Below are 24,556 nucleotides of genomic sequence, written 5' to 3' on the forward strand. Positions count from 1 at the left end.
TGCATGGGTAAAAATCACCAGGGAAGCCAAGCCAGGAAAAAAAAGCCATATTACAACATATGTGTTGTAATAATTACGTTGATTCCGCTATAACCTCTTAGTTCATATGCGTTGACATACATGATATATAGACCTAAAACCGAAACAATAAGAAGACACAGTGGCAAAATAAATTCAACCACACCTTTGTTACATCACATAACCAGAGAGCGACATCTGTCAGGTGAAGTCCACAAAATATATTGCATGTAACAAACAATAACATGACCTACAGCGTGGTAAAGTAAGTTCATGTTTCCGACATTATCAAACTACTAAACAACTATTGATTTAGAACTACAGAGTTACCGTAAATTCGCAAAGAAAACAGGCGCTGCCTCCAATATTCCAACACCATTTCAACTTAAATATTTCAACATAATTTAAATCACCTATGAATAGTCTAATACAGTGACAAATAAAATATACCAAAAACGATTTAGTCCAATCAACATAAGCTAAATATGATGTGGATGTCCATGGTACTGATTTGTGTGTGTGTGTGTGCGTGCGTGCGAGCGAGCAGGCAAGTAAAAAAGAGACACGACAATGTGTCTTTCATAATGCCTAAACGGTCTATTACTTTGTCATACAGTACACGCCTTTACTGTTTAAAGGGTCCCACTTTAAATGATGTGCATTTTATAAAGGCAATAATAAAGCCTTCATGAAGCCTTCATAAAGACTACATAAGTGTTACAAATCATCTATAACCATATGGCATGCTCATGTTCATAAATGAGGCATAACTGTGTGACATAACCACCAATGTCAAATGTGACATAAACCTTTGCTTTATAAAGTGTGGCATAAACACCGCTTATGGGGCATTTATTTAAAATTGGGACATGTTTTTAAACATAAAATGGCACTTAAATATGGTTATACATATGGATCATTGTTAATGTTTCGACAATTATACTTAATATATCATGTTTATTGACACTTTTCTACTATTACCTGGAGTATTTTTTATCTTGAACATTTCCAAAATTCCGTGACCGAGAATGACTTTTCTAGGGTTGTTGGCGAGACGCTGGTCATGTAATGAGTTCGCAAGTCAAATGTCCACTTGTGCTCCCACTGGACAGCAAAAAAACTAATAATTTAGTAATTTAAATGAGTTTGTAGTAGTCAAATGTTGAGTTAGATGACATATTGTAGCTACCTCCATCATTATTTCAAATAATTTCAGTGACTTCACAGCAATAGCCAAAATTTGGCTAGCTAGCAGGCTCAGCTAAATACAAATTTGCCTAGATACAGCCACTTGTCATAGTCACGTCATGAGACTTGAGACAGTTGTAAATAAAAGAGGAATATAATAATACAAATTGAATGGAGTTTCCATCTTCCCATTTAGAGTTTCTGGCGCAGCACAGAAATACCCTTATCCAGATGGTGTGACAAAGGCATTTCCTAACATACCTGCTAACTTTCTTTGTTGTTACTTTTAAGGTTGGAACCAACATGCATTACCTCCAGCAGGAAGAGAGGCAAGAACCATTCGTCCGCCAGCTCAGGGTCAATCTACACTATTCACAGCCCTGTGTAATGTTCAATGTAATTGCATTGCTAGACTTTTTGAAACGTCATGTATTTGTATTGTTTAAAACATTTACAAATAAAAGGAAATGCATGGTTTAAACATTTAATTTAGCTGTAAGTGGCAAATCCCTAAGTGTTAATACGTGTTTACATCATTAAGCCTTAATGTATGCGTTATAAATGACCAAAGGTGTCTGACGTTATAGTAAGTACAGCGTCATATGAAACAAGGCATTTATGTATGTGTTATAAATGACCAAAGGTATCTGACGTTATAGTAAGTACAGCGTCAAATGATACAAGGCATTTATGTATGTGTTATAAATGACCAAAGGTGTCTGACGTTATAGTAAGTACAGCGTCATATGATACAAGGCATTTATATATGTGTTATAAATGACCAAAGGGGTCTGACTTTATATCGCATGACGCTGTACTTAATTTAGAGCCTTTATGGATGTGTTATGATTGACTGAAGGTGTCTCACTTCACACTAAGTATTACAGGACACGACATAAAGTGTCAATACATATTGTAAACTGTATGAAGCTTTTATAAGCTGAACATCATTTAAAGCATGCCCGTTTGTTGTCTTAGGCTACTTGGCTAAAATGCTTGCTCGCTAGCCTAACTTCCTTTCATTGGCAACGATGCGCCAGGCCAGCTAGTTAAATTAACATTAGCCTACTACATCTAGCTACATTTTGAACTTCCATCCTTTCAGGCCAGGTGTACAACGTATGCATTTATGGTTGGATCAGAATCTCTGTTATAATCGATGGCCAGTAAGGAGAATGAAGTTAAAAAAATTGGATCTCCATCCATGACTAATTTAGGAAAGGGACCATTTTAGTTAGCTTTCTAGCCACAGGAAGACAACGACACAACGAGAAGCAACAATTAAAGTTTTCTGTCAATGATGTTTGGCTTCTGATGTGATTGGTGTGAAATCCAAACTGGCTTCCATTGACACTTTTTTTTTTTTTTTATCAAGGGAGATGCTCACTGGCTTCCCTTGCATTCAATGCTATGTGCAGCAACAGTGTCATACTCTTTTTGACCAGAAAGCATCAGATAGATGGGCCACACATTCTGAGACAGAGGGGCGCTGTTTCGTTTGCTCGGATGCTTTTCTCCATTGAGATACATTCAGTCTTATGAAACACAGAGACCCCCCAAAAATTTTTTAACACATGCCACTGCTATTATGAGACTTTATGTTGATGTTTCCTTTATTTTGGCAGTTACTTGTATAGAGTCAGCTGGATAGAGTCACACAAAAGAGAATAACGTAGCGGGTAAAGTTCGGAATGACACAATTTCATGTGTACAACAAATCTAAAGATCTGCACCTCTATACTGAGAGCTTTTCCGTATAATTTGTATAATGTGGGTGTTTTTGGAGCCTTTGCTCATGTTTTCTCAGGGGCCCCTTACTACTCAATGAGGAAGTGATTTGCCATTTGTGGTAAGTGAAATCCCAAAAAAGGTATCTGGGCCCATCCTAAAACTTACTAAAACTTACTCTGCGCTTGGAGTTTCTTCTTCTTCTGAAAACATGTTTTAACAGGATTCCTATGACCTTTTCTCAGACGCTTTGTGGATACAGCCCCTGTACTGACTGATTACTATCATGCTATCTATCAATGATAACTTTTCATGAGTGATGGCTACAGTTACCAATCACAGTCCTAGCAGAGTGCAACGTGCAGGGCCAATTTTACCACCATAACTCACACACTGCTAGGAGGCTATTCACATGCACAGAATACTTCCCCATATAAATTAAAAGTAGCATGCAGCATTATTATTAATTACACATCCGATTAATCTAAATTAAAAGGTGCAAAAATGTGAGGAGTAGAAGTAAGAATAGGAGTAGTATTGGGAGTGGGAGATGCAGCAACACACAAGACTCTACCTGTGTCTACACCTGGGACACGACTGGTGTTGAACATACGCTCGTATTGGGATGAGCACATGGGAATAGTGTTTAGGAGCATGAGCTGAAAAGCAAAAGGGGGAGAGTCAACAAACAGAGAGAGATGGCACTACCAAACTAAACGAAAACCCCACAGATAACAGAGGGACCTATGAGAGGAGGATGATGAGAAGGAGGGATGAAGATTGGGCTGATGAGCCAGACGAGAAGTGGCAGCAGGAAGGGTTTTGGAGGGCTGCTAGGCTTGAAGGCGTGAACGGGGAGTTTAGAAATCAGCGGCCCCACCATCTGTTTCACCAGCACAACCCAAAGGAGTTTGTTGTCAACCCTAACATATTCCCTAGTACCACTTCAAACCCGGGAGTGTTCATGCGGGTGGGCTTAATTTGTTGCCAATGCTGAATTTAGAATTTAGTTCACCAGTGTGGAAATTAAGCACTATTACATCACATCGCTCAAATGTGTATGGGCCTTCTGTCTGCTACAGTGACTTCAGGTCAAACAGTTTCAAATATAAGAGCCAATTAATGAGTGACACTTCATCATCATCTTTGAGAGGAGCCAATAAGAAGTATTCCTTCTACTCAGGGAGGATGTGCTGGGTAAACACTGAGAACAGGGGTCAGGGGTTTTGTGTCCTGCGCCTGTTGCCATGGCGACAGCAGGCTGTGGGTCACCACAGGAGTCGGATGGCAGAGGACAGAGCTGCAGTCAGTGCCCTCCTCTTACCTGTCTCCTGGCCGGGAATGCGGGTGGTGTTAAACATGCGCTCCCACTGGGCAGAGCACAGAGGAACCTTGTTCGCCAGCAAGTAAATCTAATGCGGCAGTGTCCAACAGTGGGAGGGAGGGACAGAACAGCAGAACAGAAACAAAACATTTACCCGGTGTGTTTGTGTGTGTGCATTCATATACATACATATATATATACATAGATATACACAAATATACATTTGAAGCCGGAAGGTTACAAACACCTTAGCCAAATACATTGAAACTCAGTTTTTCACAATTTCTGACATTTTATACAAGTAAAAATTCCCTGTCTTAGGTCAGTAAGGATCACCACTTTATTTTAAGAATGTGAAATGTCAGAATAATAGTAGAGAGAATGATTTATTTCAGCTTTTACTTCTTCCATCACATTCTCAGTAGGTCAGAAGTTTACATACAGTCAATTAGGATTTGGAAGCATTGCCTTTAATTGTTTAACTTGGGTCAAACATTTCAGGTAGACAAGCTTCCCACAATAAGTTGGGTGAATTTTAGCCCATTCCTCCAGACAGAGCTGGTGTAACAGTCAGGTTTTTAGGCCTCCTTGCTCACACACACTTTTTCAGTTCTGCCCACAAATTGTCTATAGGATTGAGGTCAGGGCTTATGATGGCCACTCCAGTACCTTGACTTTGTTGTCCTTAAGCCATTTTGCCACAACTTTGGAAGTATGCCTGGGGTCATTGTCTGTTTGGAAGACCCATTGGCGACCAAGCTTTAACTTTAACTGATAGATAGAGATGTTGCTTCAATATATCCACATAATTTTCCCAGCTCATGATGCCATCTATTTTGTAAAGTGCACCAGTCCCTCCTGCAGCAAAGCACCCCACAACATGATGCTGCCAGCCCCGTGCTTCACGTTGGGATGGTGTTCTTCGGCTTGCAAGCCTCCCCTTTTTCCTCAAAACATAACAATGGTCATTATGGCCAAACAGTTCTATTTTTGTTTCATCTAACCAGAGGACATTTCTCCAAAAAGTATAATCTTTGTCCTCATGTGCAGTTGCAAACTGTAGTTTGGCTTTTTTATGGCGGTTTTGGAGCAGTGGCTTCTTCCTTGCTGTGCGGCCTTTCAGGTTATGTCGACATAGGACTCGTTTTACTGTGGATATAGATACTTTGTACCTGTTTCCTCCAACATCTTCACAAGGTCCTTTGTTGTTGTTCTGGGATTTATTTGCACTTTTTGCACCGGAGTACGTTCATCTCTAGGAGACAGAAGGCGTCTCCTTCCTGAGCGGTATGAAGGCTGCGTGGTCCCATGGTGTTTATACTTGCATACTATTGTTTGTAAAGATACACGTGGTACCTTCAGGCGCTTGGAAATTGCTCCCAAGGATGAACCAGAATTATGGAGGTCTACAATTTATTTTCTGAGGTCTTGGCTGATTTCTTTTGATTTTCCAATGATGTCAAGCAAAGAGGCACTGAGTTTGAAGGTAGGCCTTGAAATATATCCACAGGTACACCTCCAATTGACTCAAATGATGTCAATTAGCCTATCAGAAGCTTCTAAAGCCATGACATTATTTTCTGCAATTGTCCAAGCTGTTTAAAGGCACAGTCAACTTAGTGTTTGTAAACTTCTGACCCACTGGAATTGTGATACAGTGAATTCTAAATGAAATAATCTGTCTGTACACAATTGTTGGAAAAATTACTTGTGTAATGCACGAGGTAGATGTCCTAACCGACTTGCCATAACTATAGTTTGATAACAAGAAACTTGTGGAGTGGTTGAAAAACTAGTTTTAATGACTCCAACCTAAGTGTATGTAAACTTCCGACTTCAACTGTACATACATACACACATATGTATATATATATATATATATATAAATGCACACTGACACATTTAAACATACTACACACACATACAGTACCAGTCAACATTTGGACACACCTACTCATTCAAGGCTTTTTCTACATTGTAGAATTATAGTGGAGACATCAAAACTATGAAATAACACATATGGCATCATGTAGTAACCAAAAAAGTGTGTATGTATGTTTTATATTTGAGATTCTTCAAAGTAGCCACCCTTTGCCTTGACAGCTGATGAAACTGGCTCTCATGAGGACCGCCACAGGAAAGGAAGACCCAGACTTACCTCTGCTGCAGAGGTTAAGTTCATTAGAGTTACCAGCCTCAGAAATTGCAGCTCAAATAAATGATTCATAGTGTTCAAGTAACAGACACATCTGAACATCAACTGTTCAGAAGAGACTGTGTGAATCAGGCCTTCATGGTTGAATTGCTGCAAAGAAACCACTACTAAAGGACACAAATAAGAAGAAGAGACTTGCTTGTGCCAAGAAACACGTGCAATGGACATTAGACTGATGGAAATCTGTCCTTTGGTTTTATGAGTCCAAATTTCAGATTTCTGGTTACAACCTCCGTGTCTTTATGAGACGCAGAGTAGGTGAACGGAGGATCTCTGCATGTGTGGTTCCCACCATGACGCATGGAGGAGGAGGTGTGATGGTGCTTTGCTGGTGACACTGTCTGCGATGTATTTATAATTCAAGGCACACTTAAGCAGCATGGCTACCACAGCATTCTGCAGCCATCCCATCTGGTTTGCGCTTCGTGGGACAATCATTTGCTTTTCAACAGGACAACAGGACACCTCAAGGCTGTGTAAGGGCTATTTGACCAAGGAAAGTGATGAAGTGCTAGCAGTAAAATAGTAAAAATAAGAAAAACCCTTGAATGAGTAGGTGTGTCCAAACTTTTGACTGGTACTGTGTACTGTATATTATATGTATATGTGTGTATGTTGTTGAAAAGTGAACGTGCATTGAAGCATCATGCACAGGTGTAACGAAAGAGGGAGGGACAGACAGGTAGTGGGATGAGGAGAGAGAGTCAAGAGGTGAAACAGTATTTTTCAGCATATCATACAGTTGGCCTGCATTAAAAAACTGATCTCAGGTTGGAATGGGTGCTGGTCACTGCTGTTCGTGCAGTATAACGAGCATAAAGCACAGTGTCACACGCTGCACAGAAAGCCATTTACCTCACACCAGTACCCATTGCTTTGGCTTGGCTACATAATCAACTAGATGATGTATTACAAACATGCTTGGCATCAGTAGAATGAGGAAACATAAAAAGTCCTCAATCTTAGAACTAATCACTCACACCCACACACACACAGAGAAAAGGGGATGAAAAGAAGGAAGAGAGAGAGGGTAACTCACTGGTTTGAGCTGGGCTCGGTCCAGTTTCCTTCTGTAAAGCATGATCGCATGGATGACATTGCCCGCCCTCGCCGCCTGGATATGAGAGGGGAACGCATAGAGGAAGTCCTGCAGAGAGGAAGAGAGGAGAGAGAGAGATTTAGATTATTCAATTGTTGTGTATTGCTGCTTTGGTAATACAAATGTATTTTTTGGCATGCAAATAACATAAAGCATATTGAATTGAATTGTGAGAGAGAGAAAGAAAGAGGGTGTTAAGAGAGAGAGAGAGAGAGAGAGAGAAGGAAATAATATAATCAAATTTAACACAATATAATCAACTCAGTTCCAGTCATTCGAAATGGTCAGAAAACGCTTGACGTAGCTACTTAACTCAAGGCCCAAGCCTAGACTCCTACTAACTACCCAGCAAACATTCCCACATTGGCATGATATGGGCCCAATGCAGGCTAAAATATTACCTGCCCACATTGGGCTGATGCGACTTTGCTCATTGGCTTCACATTCGCCACAAGGAAGGTGGCCCAAATGGTAGCCTTTACTTCACCTGAAAAACACCACCCTATGGATCGGCTGCCCTTATTGGGCCCATTTGGGTCCCAAATTTAGCTCATTGGAATTGGCCCTATGTGTATTGCCCACCCTATGCCAATTTATTAATTTGATCTATTATTTCATAGGAATGTATTTATTATTTATTTATTACAATTTAACTCAATGCATTAATTCTATAATTTTGTAGCCTTAAAGGTATTAAGCGAACGTGTTACATTGTATCAGAAAGACAAGTTGTTACTACCATACATATACTGAACAAAAATATAAACGCAACATGTAAAGTGTTGGTCCCGTGTTTCATGAGCTGAACTAAAAAATGGCTTATTTCTCTGAAATTGTGCGCAGAAATGTGTTTACATCCCTGTTATTGCGAATGTATCCTTCTTCAAAATAATCCATCCACTTGACAGGTGTGGCATATCAAGAAGCTGATTAAACAGCATGATCATTACAAGGTTGCACCTTGTGCTGGGGACAATTACAGGTCACTCTAAAATGTGCAGTTTTGTCACACAATACAATGCCACAGATGTTTTGAGGGAGTGTACAATTGGCATACTGACTGCAGGAATGTCCACCAGAGCTGTTGCCAGAGAATTGAACATCATTGGAATTGTTGCAATTGTTGTTCAAGAGAAACTCATGACACATTGACTTATTTAATATTTTAAAAGTCTTCAGTGTAGAAGATCATCTTATTGTTCAAGAGAAACTCATGACACGTTGACTTATTTAAGAATTTTAAAAGACTTCGGTGTAGAAGATCATCTTGTGTAGAGGATGATCTTGTTTTAGGCATGACACAACATAGGAGAAACTGGAACGACACTCTCAGTAATGGTTGCACAAAATGAACTGTGCTCAAACCACACCCACAAATATTCAAATAGTGTGGTCTAGCCTGTTCTGGGCTTGGTCAAATCAAATCAATTTATTGGTCACATACACATGATTAGCAGATGTTAATGCGAGTGTAGCGAAATGCTTGTTCTTCTAGTTCCGACAGTACAGTAATATCTAACAAGTAATCTAACAATTTCTGCACAGGCTAGCCTGTGATGGGCTAGCCTGTTATGGGCTAGCTGGTGTAGGATGGCCCATGTCGAGCTGATGTGGGCTTGGTGTGGCCTATTCTGTGTTGGGCTGTTGAAGGCTGGCCCGTGTTGGGCTAATGTAGGCTTGGCATGGGCTAGCCCATGTTTGGCTGGTGTGGGCTTTGTGTGGGATATCCCGTGCCCACCTTGCCGAGGGCTCAGGTTTGCTAGGTCATTTGTGTGAGTAGCTGGTAAACATGTATGTTGTGAATTGTGCCAGTTACAAGACGTCTGTCCCCTTGCTTAATTTAGACCGGCGCTGTACTAATGGATAAGAATGTGACCCCAATTTCAAACATGTCCGAATGCAGCACCATTAAACCCTACAACAGGCCTACCCACTGTGACTACTGTGTCCTGCCTCTCTCCTGTCTCAATCTTTGGCTCCCTCTGGTTAACCAACTAAGATTTAAAGTTGTCTTTTTCTACAGAAACAGATTGTGCCTTTTTCTAAGCAGTAGGAAGCAGAATATTCAGTCAACCGTTTTAACCTGTTCTTGATTATGGTGAAATTCTTTTTCAAAGTGCAGCTGCTACTACTCTTAAACCTTGGATGCCATCTACCACAGTGCCCTTTGTTTTGTTACAGGTGACAGTTTGATACTCATCACTGCATCCTGTGTAAAAATGTTGGCTGGACTTTGATAAAGACCCGTAGATATCTACATTACTCCCTTTTTGTATACAAGGCCCTACTTCCTAAACTTCCATCTTGCCTAACTTGGCTGTTGAATTATAGACACCTAAATATTTATTTTTACTTTATTTTATTTCACCTTTATTTAACCAGGTATGCTAGTTGAAAACAAGTTCTCATTTGCAACTGCGACCTGGCCAAGATAAAGCAAAGCAGTTCGATACATACAACAACAGAGTTACACATGGAATAAACAAACATACAATCAATAATAGAGTAGAAAAATCTATATACAGCATGTGCAAATGAGGTAGGATAACCTGTCTAGGACTGGGGTTCCCCCCGCAACAGCCAGTGAAAGTGCAGGGCGACAAATTCAAAACAACACAAATCTCATTATTAAAATTCCTCAAGCATACAAGTATTTTACACCATTTTAAAGATAATATTCTCGTTAATCCAGCCACAGTGTCTGATTTCAAAAAGGATTTACAGCGAAAGCACCACAAAGGTCACAAAGATCACCACCAAGCCACAGAAAAACACAGCCATGTTTCCTAGCCAAAGGGAGGAGTCACAAAAATCAGAAATAGAGATAAAATGAATCCCCAACCTTTGATGATCTTCATCAGATGACACTCATAGGACTTCATGTTACACAATACATGTATGTTTTGTTTGATAAAGTTCATATTTATATCAAAAAATCTGAGTTTACATTGGCGCATTACGTTCAATAGTTCTAAAACATGCTGTGATTGTGCAGAGAGCCACATCAAATTACAGAAATTCTCATAATAAACATTGATAAAGATACAACTATTATACATGGAACTTTAGATAAACTTCTCCTTAATGCAACCGCTGTGTCAGATTTAAAAAAAACTTTACGGTGAAAGCAAACCATGCATGCAAACAGCCTTTAGACAACAAGGCAGCCAAAAAGATACCCGCCATATTGGGTAGTCAACATTACTCAGAAATAGCATTTTAAATATTCACTCACTCAGAATGCACTCCCAGGATTCCCAGTTCCACCATAAATGTTTGATTTGTTCGATAATGTCTATCAGCTATATCCAAATATCCTCTTTTGTAGGGCATTTGGTAAACAAATCCAAAAGCACGTTCAGGTAGCGCCGAACGTTGGACGAAAAGATCAAAAAGTTCCATTACAGTTCGTAGAAACATGCCAAACTAAGTGTGGAATCAATCTTTAGGATGTTTTTAACATAAAACTTCATTAATGTTCCAACCGGACAATTCCTTTGTCTGGACAAATGAAGTGGAATGTAGCTACCTTTCACGTGAGCGCACCAGACTGAGGCTGTGGCACTCTGCCAGACCACTCACTCAAAGAGCTCTTATGAGCCCCTCCTTTGGAGTAGAATCCTCTAAACAGGTTCTAAATACTTTTGACATCTAGTGGAAGCCTTGGGAATTGAAACATAACTAATATCACCCTGTATCTTCAATGGGGGCTGAGTTGAAAAACTACAAGCCTCAGAATTCCCACTTCCTGGTTGGATTTTTTTCTCAGATTTGTGCCTGCCATATGAGTTCTGTTATACTCACAGACATAATTCAAACAGTTTTTCAACTTCAGAGTGTTTTCTATCTGTTAATTCTATGCATATTCTAGCTTTTACGGCTGAGTAGCAGGCAGCTTAATTTGGGCACGTTTATCATCCAAGCTACCCAATACTGCCCCCTACCCCAAAGAAGATAAGAGAGGTAAGGAAATAAATAGGCCATGGTGGCAAAGTAATTACAACATAACAATTAAACACTGGAATGGTAGGATGTGCAGAAGAAACATGTTGAAACAGTCCCTCATCATAAAGTGCTTAGCAGCGTTAAGGGAATATTTCACCCCCAAAATTATATACAGTACCAGTCAGAAGTTTGGACACACCTACTCATTCAAGGGTTGTTCTTTATTTTGACTATTTTCTACATTGTAGAATAATAGTGACGACATCAAAACGATGAAATAACACATGGAATTATGTAGTGTGCAATTGGCATGAGAATTTAATGTTCATTTCTCTACCATAAAGCGCCATCTCGACTACATTTTAGAGTAGCGTTTCGTTTTATTGTCCCCGGCACAAGGTGCACCTTTGTAATGTTTAATCAGCTTCTTGATATGCCACACCTGTCAGGTGGATGGATTATCTTGGCAAAGAAGAAATGCTCACCAACAGGGATGTAAACTATTTTGTGTCCAAAATTTGAGAGAAATAAGCTTTTTGTGCATATGGAACATTTCTGGGATCTTTTATTTCAACTCATGAAACATGGGACCAACACTTTACATCTTGCTTTTATATATATATATATGGGAGGCAGGATAGGGTTAAAGCGTTGGACTAGAAACCAAAAGGTTGCAAGATCGACACCCCAAGCTGACAAGGTAAAAATCTGTCGTTCTTCCCCTGAACGAGGCAGTTAACCCACTGTTCCTATCATTGAAAATAAGAATTTGTTCTTAACTGACTTGCCTAGTTAAATAAATTATATATATACTATACATATACTGTATATACAGTGGGGCAAAAAAGTATTTAGCCAGCCACCAATTGTGCAAGTTCTCCCACTTAAAAAGATGAGAGCCTGTAATCATAGGTACACTTGACAGACAAAATTAGAAAAAAAATCCTGAAAATCACATTGTAGGATTTTTTATGAATTTATTTGCAAATTATGGTGGAAAATAAGTATTTGGTCACCTACAAACAAGCAAGATTTCTGGCTCTCACAGACCTGTAACTTCTTCTTTAAGAGGCTTCTCTGTCCTCCACTCGTTACCTGTATTAATGGCACCTGTTTGAACTTGTTATCAGTATAAAAGACACGTGTCCACAACCTCAAACAGTCACACTCCAAACTCCACTATGGCCAAGACCAGAGCTGTCAAAGGACACCAGAAACTAAATTGTAGACCTGCACCAGGCTGGGAAGACTGAATCTGCAATAGGTAAGCAGCTTGGTTTGAAGAAATCAACTGTGGGAGCAATTATTAGGAAATGGAAGACATACAAGACCACTGATAATCTCCCTCGATCTGGGGCTCCACGCAAGATCTCACCCCGTGGGGTCAAAATGATCACAAGAACGGTGAGCAAAAATCGCAGAACCACACGGGGGGACCTAGTGAATGACCTGCAGAGAGCTGGGACCAAAGTAACAAAGCCTACCATCAGTAACACACTACGCCGCCAGGGACTCAAATCCTGCAGTGCCAGACGTGTCCCCCTGCTTAAGCCAGTACATGTCCAGGCCCGTCTGAAGTTTGCTAGAGAGCATTTGGATGATCCAGAAGAAGATTGGGAGAATGTCATATGGTCAGATGAAACCAAAATATAACTTTTTGGTAAAAACTCAACTCGTCGTGTTTGGAGGACAAAGAATGCTGAGTTACATCTAAAGAACACCATACCTACTGTGAAGCATGGGGGTGGAAACATCATGCTTTGGGGCTGTTTTTCTGCAAAGGGACCAGGATGACTGATCCGTGTAAAGGAAAGAATGAATGGGGCCATGTATCGTGAGATTTTGAGTGAAAACCTCCTTCCATCAGCAAGGGCATTGAAGATGAAACGTGGCTGGGTCTTTCAGCATGACAATGATCCCAAACACACCGCCCGGGCAACGAAGGAGTGGCTTCGTAAGAAGCATTTCAAGGTCCTGGAGTGGCCTAGCCAGTCTCCAGATCTCAACCCCGTAGAAAATCTTTGGAGGGAGTTGAAAGTCTGTGTTGCCCAGCAACAGCCCCAAAACATCACTGCTCTAGAGGAGATCTGCATGTAGGAATGGGCCAAAATACCAGCAACGGTGTGTGAAAACCTTGTGAAGACTTACAGAAAACATTTGACCTCTGTCATTGCCAACAAAGGGTATATAACAAAGTATTGAGATAAACTTTTGTTAATGACCAAGTACTTATTTTCCACCATCATTTGCAAATAAATTCATTAAGAATCCTACAATGTAATTTTCTGGATTTTTTTTCTCATTTTGTCTGTCATAGTTGAAGTGTACCTATGATGAAAATTACAGGCCTCTCTCATCTTTTTAAGTGGGAGAACTTACACAATTGGTGGCTGACTAAATACTTTTTTGCCCCACTGTATTTATATGCATGCATGCTGCTTTCTTGGCCAGGGCTTACTTGAAAAATATGTAAACCTCAATGTGAGTTCTCTGGTTAAATAAAGGAAAAAGACCATTTGCATTTTTTACTGAACAAGTCCAGGTAGTCCCTCCCTGTTTCTTAATTTTCATGCTTACTGAACTGTTAGTTTTTTGGTCATCAACACTAATGTTAGTGAATAGTGGCTGTGGCGCTATCTTTACAAACTCTGGGGAGTATGGATCCCAATCTCTCCTAGCCCATGAAATCACATTCAGTGAAAGGAACCATAACATAAAACATTGTAATTTAGGTGAGGAATCCCTTTAAGCAGACGTGGTAGATCAGTTATTGGGTCAAAGTTTATGGGAGACTTACAGGACATAATCTTGCTTATGGTTGCCCACTTGAATAGAGTTGAGACATGCTAATCAAATAAGAGACAGACGTCTAAACACCCTAACCTAGCCGCAGTCCATCAGTTAATCTCTTCCTCGGACACGTTAATCAAAACAAGAAACACATTGGAAATGTCACCTAGCTCAGCGACAGAGCTTACGTTTGGGGAGAATACCAAGTGAATAACCAAAAAATTGCTAAATAATATGTAAAGAATATAACAAAAAATGTTTTACAACAGATCTAAGAACGAACATAAGCACGGCCCTGTGAAATAGGTTAGGTTAGGGTAACAATTTGGAGACGGGAACTCAAGAGGCACAAACCATTCATCCAATACATTTCGTAAGACATAGACTGCCTTGTGATGAGCATGTGAAACCTCCTGCCCAACAGATATAGAACAGTGGACAAGGCTCCATACAAATAACTACAGCTCTGTCGTGTCTACTACATTCTGTCTGTCTATACTCACAACTACAGCACTGGGATACTGAGTCACAGCATACTCACATTCAGACAGGTTCAATATGGTCAATACACACATTTTCTTGGGTAAATTCACCATTAAAAACACTTTTAGAAGGAATCTCACACAACCCACTGCTAGGTGAGAGATGTCTTACCATGGCGTAGTAGTTACTGTTGACCATGATGGGCCCACGACCTCGGAGGTAGATGTACTCTTCCCACCAATCACTGACCTGAGGAAGAGAGAGAGAATGAAGAGAGAGAGAGACAAAGACAGACAGAGAAAGAGTGAGAGAGAGAGACAGAGCGAAAGAGATATATGAAAAAAAGGTATAGAAAGAAATAAAGCCCTGTGTCATGATGAATACAGTCTGCCCTAGGATAAATAACATTCTATATATATATATATATATATATATATATATATAGATTATTCCGTGAGTCATTACCCTACATTAAACAGCATTAGAATGTGTATAACCCATATATCAAGGAGGAGGTACAGAGAGACTCACATAGTTGGAGGCCCACCAGGACTTGAGCTTGAGGTACCACTGTAGTCTTGGGCCCAGGTTCTTCTCAAATTCCCCTGCCAGCCCCTCCATCCTCACATACTGCTCGTCATCCATCAATGGACGAGCTGACTCCAAGTACTGGAGAGAATGGAAGGGTACAATGTTTAAATTCATTTCATGTTTTCTGTTGTTTTGTGAGGAGGGTGGTATGGTTGCCAGTTGAACAGTTACTCCCTTTGGCAACACGGTCTCAGGAAAGGGAAGGGAAAGAGGACACCTAGCCAGTTACACAACTGAATGCATTCAACCAGGATGAGAAGGGAACGATGGCTGGATGCAAAGCCTCTTTTCCTCTCCTCTTTCCACAATCGCCTTTTTGTGTAACCTAACCCTAGTGTCAAGTATCATCCCCATAACGGGCCATAATCATTGCTTTTGCTTGTAAAGCCATAAGAATATTTTAGTATTCTGTTCATTAGTCCACTGTTAATACAATCCCCAAATCAAATTTTCATCATATGCAAAACACATCAACGCAGTTTTTGCTCTATACTGAAAGCGGCCTCGCTTGAAAACTTGACTGCTGACACGCAAAAAAAAAGGAATTGTATTAACAGTGGCCTAATGAAGAAAATACTAATATCTCCTTTGAAAGGAGAGTGGCGCTTTATTGACATACTGACTGTGGTGCAGAGAGCAGTCTTATTGCGTCCTCTGAGTTGTCAGCCTATGGTTACAGATTACTTGATGGAAATTCCTTACACTTATGTGAATCTGTGATTAACAATTTCCCAAAATATCTGACTATCAATTTAGCTTCAGAGTAACAGCAACTCCTCCGAATGCAATGTGGGGATGTCCTCATAGAGGCCAGTAATCTAAGCAACTGATATGACGTCGCAGGACATGATATCAGAGGATATGAAGTCATCAGAGGATGAACCCACCCTCCTGCAGGTGTCCTTGACCGGAGGGACGGGCAGCCGTGGCAGCGAACTCTGGAAGCTGTAGAGCATTGGCTTCCTGCCAGAGAACAACTTGACAAATAACTGTGAACGACAGCAGAGTAGAAGAGGGGAGGGGTGAAAGGAGTGGAGGGGTAAAGAGTAAAATTAGCCTTTCTGATTTACCTCACAACCTGGATACCATATGTAAGGCAAAGTTCATGAGAACAATCTACAAGAAAATAGTGGTTTTAAAGGCATAATTTGTGATCTTTACAGCAATTTTTATCAATAAATAATGATGAGGCTATATACTAATGAATTCAAAGGTTATACTAATGAATTTGAGACTGGTTACGTTCCTCCAGCCTCATGACTTTTAGTTTTATAGCAAATCAAGTGTTTTTTTAAAATTATGGATCTATTCTTTACTATTGCTCTAGCAGAAAACTTTACAATGCATCTCTAGGCATGTGTGGTTTGATGTTAGACTGTTGAGACCAATGCACGTTAGAACACATTTAGCTACAGGAGAAGGAAACAAAGGTTAAAAGGCATGACTAATAAGCAGCGGTGTGTTTGGACAGCATAGAAATGACATGATTCATACTCAGAAGTGTGTGAAGACACGCTAGCAATTAAAGGGGCACTTCACCACTTTTTAAGCTCATATTCATACAGTACATGTCAAAAGGTTGGACACACCTTCTCATTCAAGGGTTTTTCCTTATTTTTGCAATTTTCTACATTGTAGAATAATAGTGAAGACATCAAAACTATGAAATAACCCATATAGAATCATGTAGTTCCCAATAATATATTTTATATTCTTTAAAGTAGCCACCCTTTGCCTTGATGACAGGTTTGCACACTCTTGGCATTCTCTCAACCAGCTTCACCTGGAATGATTTTCCAACAGTCTTGTTGGCTGCTTTTCCTTCACTCTACGGTCCAACTCATCCCAAACCATCTCAATTGGGTTGAGGTCGGGTGATTGTGGAGGCCAGGTCATCTGATGCAGCACTCCATCACTCTCCTTCTTGGTCAAATAGCCCTTACACAGCCTGTAGGTGTGTTTTGGGTCATTGTCCTGTTGAAAAACAAATGATAGTCCCACTAAGCGCAAACCAGATGGGATGGCGTATCGCTGCAGAATGCTGTGGTAGCCATGCTGGTTAAGTGTGCCTTGAATTCAAAATAAATCACAGACAATGTCACCAGCAAAGCATCCCCACACCATCACACCTCCTCCTCCTCCATGCTTCACGCTGGGAACTACACATGCGGAGATCATCTGTTCACCTACTCTGCATCTCACAAAGAACCAAAAATCTAAAATTTGGACTCAAAGGACTGATTTCCACCGTTCTAATGTCCATTGCTCGTGTTTCTTGGCCCAAGCAAGTCTCTTCTTCTTACTGTTGTCCTTTAGTAGTGGCACAAACGCATTAAGAAGGAAAGAAATTCCACAAATTAACTTTTAACAAGTCACACCTGTTAATTGAAATGCATTCCAGGTGACTACCTCATGAAGCTGGTTGAGAGAATTACAAGAGTGTGCAAAGCTGTCATCCTGTGGCAAAGGGTGGCTACTTTGAAGAATCTCAAATATAAAATCAATGTTGATTTGTTTAACCCCTTTTTTGTTACTACATGATTCCATATGTGTTATTTCATTGTGTTGATGTCTTCACAATTATTCCATAATGTAGAAAATAGTAACAAATAAAGAAAAACACTTCAATGAATAGGTGTGTCAAAAATGTTGACAAGTGCTGTATGTAGAAACTTATGGTGCTCGAGATAACTAGTATGAGGTCAAAAAGTGGCAAAACGGCCTCCCGAGTGGCGCAGCGGTCTACTGCACGTCATCGCAGTACTTGAGGCGTCACTACAGTCCCGGGTTTGATCCCAGGCTGTGTCAGAATCGCCTGTAGCCGGGAGTCCCATTGGGCGGCGCACAATTGGCCCAGCATTGTCCGGGTTAGGGGAGGCCTTTACTTGGCTCATCGCGCTCTAGCGACTATTTGTGGCAGGTTGGCCGCCTGCAAGCTGACCTCGGTCGTGAGTTGAACAGTGTTTCTTCTGCCACATTGGTACAGCTGGCTTCCGGCTTAAGCGGGCTGGTGTTAAGAAGCGCGGTATGGCGGACGCGTGACTCAATCTTCGCCTCTCCTGAGCCCGTTGGGGAGTTGCAGCGATGAGACAAGATAAAAAAAAGTGGGTAAAATGAAAATATATATATTTTTTAAAAGCAGAAGCTAGTTGGGTTCTTGATGTGATCTATTCTAACAGCAAAACTTCCTAGTTCTCAAGAATCAAAACAAGTAAGACTTAGAAGGAATGTCAACGTTTTAATAAAGGTTTACTGCACAGAGAATCAAAGCTTAGGCCTAGATGGGTTCAAATGGAACATAGTGAAGGTATTTATTTGGTATCTAAGGTACCTACACCTGACTCAAACGTAACTAGACTATTTGTGATGAAACACCTCAACAAGTAACAATTATGTGCCTAGTATAGTTCTGAACATTTCAGACAAACAACAGTTCCAGAGGGCCCATGTGTGCATTGATGACATAGTAACTGTAACTCACTATCCAGAGTCGAGTGCCCCAGGAGACAGATCCGTGGCGGTTGTACATCCAGCCGTGCCACGACAGCAGGCACTTGAGGGCATTCCTCATGATGAAGATGATGGTGACCCACAGGCCTGTGCCCACCAGCACCCCACCCACCACCCGCTGGCTGTCCTCCGACATGTACGGACTGCACAGGTAGAGAGAGAGAGAGAGAGAGATATCATTACAGTGTTGTCCTGTTAATCACTATTGTTCATTGAGTATTATATATTTCTTATTATGTATTTCAGTCAACAAAGATTTAATGTTTCTATAAGCTTTCTTTTGCAATATATGTGCTAACATTTTCCATAACAATAAAGCCTTTGAATTGAATTATATTAAATTGAGACAGGGTCAGAAGCTGCCTGACATGGATACTGGTTCTGTACAACCAGTATCCGTGTTCAGTTGGCATGAAACGGAAGGAAATGATCAGAAACATAGTGAAACAGGGAGGCACTCCAATAAGAGTTGTCCAATAAGAAATATTCATTTTTGTTATGTGAATTCTAATGAACACAACTTTACATACCCACTAGAGAGAGAGAGAGAGAAAGAGAGTAAAAGAGAGAAAGAGAAATAGAGAGAGAGAAATGGAGAGAAATAGAGAGAGACAAATAGAGAAAGAGAGAAGGTCAAATATCAAAGCACTCTAATGCATGTGATAAATTGTCCTCTGCACGAGACAAGGACACAGGGATTAAAGAGGAGGGGTCATGGAGCCCTGGGTGTGGAACCCTTAACATCCATTGGTTGGAGGGCATTGCTAAGTGAATAGTCTAATTGATGGTCAAAATAAACATGCACCTGCAGACATGACAACATCAGGCAATATTTAGGCTATGAAACCGCCTAAAAATTACCATGTTTCAAATCTGGCCAGAGTGAAAATCTAATTTCAATAATATGATTGATGAAGATGATACATTTTATCTGTAGTGGAATAAATTAGGCTTGAGATCTTGCTTCCCTATAACAGCTAGGTGTTTCATGGGGTAGCTGTTGTTGATAAGGAGTTGGAAGGAGATTTTGGCACACAGAATATCTAGATTACCTGCTAAATCCTTTAAAGTTTTACAATAGGCGGTGGGTTATACACAATAAAATGAAATTCACTGAAATCAATCAAAATACCAATCACCGCTAAACCAGGTAACATAATATTCCCAAGGAATCTATCACAATGGGGGCACCATGGGCCCATGTACAGCGTGAATTGTTTTTATATGCATTATAACAAGACAATTTGTAAATGGAATTTTGTCTCAACAAAAGCTTGCGCTATGTACAACTTATCTCAATACTGCCCTGTAGGCCTATGTTTAAGGAGGCTAAGCATCTTATAGATAATTTATTATACTATTGTTCAGAACAAGAACAGCAAGACACATACATGCAAGTGTTGAACAAAAAAAATACATAATGTAATGTTGTCAAAATAGATGACACTGAGTATCACGAAAGTTATATCACGGCAAGGAAACAAAAAATGAAGCGGATTGAAGTAAAACAGTCCTAATGTTGAAAACTAACACTCTTATGCTGTCACCCAAATGTATTTGTTTACTTTCTAATCTATAGCACAAAATATTTGGTATAAAACAGGTTTTCAAAAGGACCATAGTTAAATCTGCTTCTTGCTTAATTTTTTTGTCATGGAAAATCAAGTATTGTGATACTGTACTGTACTGTACTGTGACAACACTAGCACAATGTTATGCAAACACAAATATTAGGGCCTGAAGGAATAAATGTTCAGTGTGTGACTATAGATGTCAGATCTATAGGTGAACCATATCGGGGGTTTTACAATATTTTTGGACCACTGGACTCAACTCTGACACGAGGGAGATGTCACCAACATGGGAACTGGGTGAGTACATGCACTCTTGGTTGTGAAAATGGTGAGACAGGTGAATATCTCTCTGACACAGTGGTCCCCAGCACTACTCCTAGAGAGCGTTTTGGCTAGCTCAGCACTTACTAACACACATGTCTCTTGATGATGAATGAATTTGTTAAATTGTGTGTGTGTGTGTGTTAGAATATATTCAGTGTGTGGACCATGTGGGAATCAAACACACAAATCTAGTGTTCTAAGCACCATGTTTCAACCAACTGAGCCATCAGAGCCATAATGCTGGATTCAAATGTAAAAACCTGCACTCCAAATAGCTCTTCAGAACCAGGGTTGGTCGGAAACGACTTCCAACCCATTCCAAAGCTTTCCAGAGAACCATTCCAGAATTAATGGGTCTGTTAATCCATGTCAGATGCATGAAGAGCAGGTGGAGTGAGGCCTGAGTGACCTCCCTCTCTGGTTTAACTCTGCTGCTTGTAACACAGTTACTGTACATCACGTGTCAAACTCATTCCATGGAAGGCCGAGTGTCTGCGGGTATTTTCGCACCTCCCTTGTACTTGATTGATGAATTAAAATCACTAATTAGTAAGGAACCCCGTTCACCTGGTTGCAGTTATACTAATTTTTCTTGAACAGTGCATAAAAATGAATAAACATATTTATGAATGTATACATAATGCATAATAACACATAGGTGGTTCATAGAGTTCATCGTCCCAGCAGGCAAAAAATGGTTGAAATTACATCATAATAACGTCATTTGAACTAGTTTCCGGTTGTAACAACATCATTTCACCCAGTTTTGACAGCTGGGGTGGTTGAGAAAGTGTTACGCAGAGACATCTGTCCTTGAAAACAGACACAGTGATTTGGATGATGGACAGGGTTATTATTAGATGGTAGTGCCCTACTACTACCATTACCTGATGGGTATGTGGGTGCCCAGTTTGGTGATGAGTCCCAGGGAGGGGTCTAGTTGGGCATATTTAGTGCCTGACATGTAACTCACCACCACCACCAAAAACCCAGACGGGCTGCCTGGGTACACGCCTGTCATGACCCCGTTCTATGGAGGGAAGGAATATGGGCACGATTAAAAGGGCGGTAGGGTAGAGGAGAACAAAGAGCATTTCATTGGCATAAAATCACATTTACATTGGGGCCGAAGGGAACTACTGTATAAGCATATCCTGGTTAAAAGAAGCCTGGTCCCAGATCTGTTTGTGCTATATGTAGTCAACTATGGTTGTTGTTGGCATGAGGTTTGGCAAACAGATCTCGAATCAAGTAAAAATGGGCAACATAGCGTTGAAGTCAGAAGTTTACGTACACCTTAACCAAAAACAAATACAGTTTTTCACAATTCCTGACATTTAATCCCAGTAGAAATTCCCTGTCTTAGGACAGGGAAGGATCACCACTTTATTTTAAGAATGTGAAATGTCTGAATAATAGTAGAGAGAATGATTTATTTCAAATTTTATTTATTTCGTCACATTCTCAGTGGGTCAGAAGTTTACATACACTTAATTAGGATTTGGAAGCATTGCCTTTAATTGTTTAACCTTAAGCCATTTTGCCACAGCGTTGGAAGTATGCTTGGAGTCATTGTCCATTTGGAAGACCCATTTGCGACCAAGATTTAACTTGGTGTCTTGAGATGTTGCTTCAATATATCCACATAATTTTCCTACCTCATGAAGCCATCTATTTTGTGAAGTGCACCAGTCCCTCCTGCAGCAAAGCACCCCCACAACATGATGCTGCCACCCGCGTGCTTCACGGTTGGGATGGTGTTCTTCGGCTTGCAAGCCCCCCCTTTTTCCTCCAAACATAACGATGGTCATTATGGCCAAACAGTTCTATATTTGTTTCATCAGACCAGAGGACATTTCTCCAAAAAGTATGATCTTTGTCCCTATGTGCAGTTGCAAACTGTATTCTCTTTTTTTATGGTGGTTTTGGAGCATTGGCTTCTTCCTTGCTGAGCTGCCTATCAGGTTATGTCGATATAGGACTCATTTTACCGTGGATAAAGATACTTTTATAACTGTTTCCTCCAGCATCTTCACAAGGACCTTTGCTGTAGTTCTGGGATTGATTTGTACTTTTTGCACCAAAGTACATTCATCTCTAGGAGACAGAACGCGTCTCCTTCCTGAGCGGTGTCACGGCTGCGTGGTCCCATGGTGTTTATACTTGCGTACTATTGTTTGTACAGATGAACGTGGTACCTACAGGCATTTGGAAATTGCTCCCAAGAATGAACCAGACTTGTGGAGGTCTACAAATGTTTTTCTGAGGTCTTGGCTGATTTCTTTTGATTTTCTCATGGTCAAGCAAAGAGGCACTGAGTTTGAAGGTAGGCCTTAACATACATCCACTTGACTAAAATTATGTCAATTACCCAGAAGCTACTCAGAAGCTTGACATAATTTTCAGGCATTTTCCAAGCTGTTTTTTATTTGATTTACTAGGCAAGTCAGTTAAGAACAAATTCTTATTTTCAATGACAGCCTAGGAACTGCCTGTTCAGGGGCAGAACAACAGATTTGTACCTTGTCAGCTCGGGGTTTTGAACTTGCAACCTTCTGGTTACTAGTCCAACGCTCTAACCACTAGGCTAACCTGCCGCACCACATTCAATTTAGTGTATGTATACTTCTGACCCACTGGAATTGTGATACAGTGAATTACAAGTTAAATAATCTGTCTGTAAACAATTGTTGGAAAAATGACTTGTGTCAAGCACAAAGTTGATGTCCTAACTGGCTTGCCAAAACTATAGTTTGTTAACAAGAAATTTGTGGAGTGGTTGAAAAGTATTAATGATTCCAACGTAAGTGTATGTAAACTTCCGACTTCAACTGTAAATACAATTCAGCATTATCACATTCAACATTACACAGCAAACTTTGTAGGCTGCTATGTAGAGTGGGTTTTTAATGACTCAAGAGTGTGCTTTGCAAACGGATAAGGTGAAACGCCCGCATACTGTAAAGAATGGAAACATCCACTAACACTGATGTGTACTTATGTGTGGGCCATTACGGTTCAGTAGTAAGTTGACAAAGATAACTATTGCTGTATCTCAAACTAATAAAACCATGACTTGAGCAAACAGTGAAATGCAATATCATGATTCTTGCAATGGAAGTGTCTGCCCTGTCTCTTTGCCTGTTTCACTGGCAAGCGAGCCACTCTCACGTCCTCTCGCAGTTAGCCTAGCGATTAAGAGCGTTGGGCCAGCAACTGAAAGGACGCTGGTTCGAATTCCCGAGCCAGCAAGGTTGAAAAATCTGCTGTTCTGCCCTTGAACAAGGCAGTTAACCCCCAACAACTTCTCCATTGGCACTGATGACGTGGACGTAGATTAAGGCAGCCCTCCAGACCTCCCAGATTCAGAGGGTTGGGTTAAATGCGGAAGATAGATTTTGTTTGAATGCATTCAGTTGTGCAATTGACTAGGTATCCTCTTTCCCCAATATTGATTGCAATGGCCTCCTAGAATGCGGACTTACGGCAAAAAGTCCTTAGGCTTACCTGTTTCCTGTTTTTTTCGGGAACAGGTAAGCATAGGGTTGCAAAGGGAGGGTATATTACTGGAAACTTCTGCATTTTACCAGTAAACTACCAGAATTTTGGTAACTTTCAAGTATTTTATGTAATTTATCAGAAGACGTCTGGTGGCCCATTGGGGTACTTCAGATTATCAGAGGTGTCTGTAATTAGTGCTTGCCCTCTGTGTGGCCTTATCACAGGGTTTCTGCATGAAATATCCTTTATATTATTTATTTTTTACA

The 24,556-nt window shown here is 40.4% G+C and overlaps 1 protein-coding gene across 2 annotated transcripts in view; it reads right to left on the reverse strand.

The window, feature by feature from the left end:
• cpt1ab (carnitine palmitoyltransferase 1Ab (liver)) overlaps positions 1 to 24,556 on the reverse strand; it is a 70,122-nt gene that overhangs the window by 18,150 nt on the left and 27,416 nt on the right. Inside the window, exons 3-9 of one of the 2 annotated variants that reach the window (XM_031801202.1) lie at positions 21,677 to 21,819; positions 18,863 to 19,034; positions 16,269 to 16,370; positions 15,322 to 15,459; positions 14,962 to 15,039; positions 7,513 to 7,620; positions 4,259 to 4,346 (exon numbers count right to left, since the gene is read on the reverse strand). In XM_031801202.1, coding sequence (XP_031657062.1) covers positions 4,259 to 4,346; positions 7,513 to 7,620; positions 14,962 to 15,039; positions 15,322 to 15,459; positions 16,269 to 16,370; positions 18,863 to 19,034; positions 21,677 to 21,819 — 829 coding nt within the window. Of the gene's footprint in view, positions 1 to 3,508; positions 3,594 to 4,258; positions 4,347 to 7,512; positions 7,621 to 14,961; positions 15,040 to 15,321; positions 15,460 to 16,268; positions 16,371 to 18,862; positions 19,035 to 21,676; positions 21,820 to 24,556 lie in introns of both variants that reach the window. The other variant, XM_031801203.1, reaches the window with a different exon arrangement.

The sequence above is a fragment of the Oncorhynchus kisutch genome, linkage group LG22, assembly GCF_002021735.2.
Source record: "Oncorhynchus kisutch isolate 150728-3 linkage group LG22, Okis_V2, whole genome shotgun sequence".
NCBI lineage: Eukaryota > Metazoa > Chordata > Actinopteri > Salmoniformes > Salmonidae > Oncorhynchus > Oncorhynchus kisutch.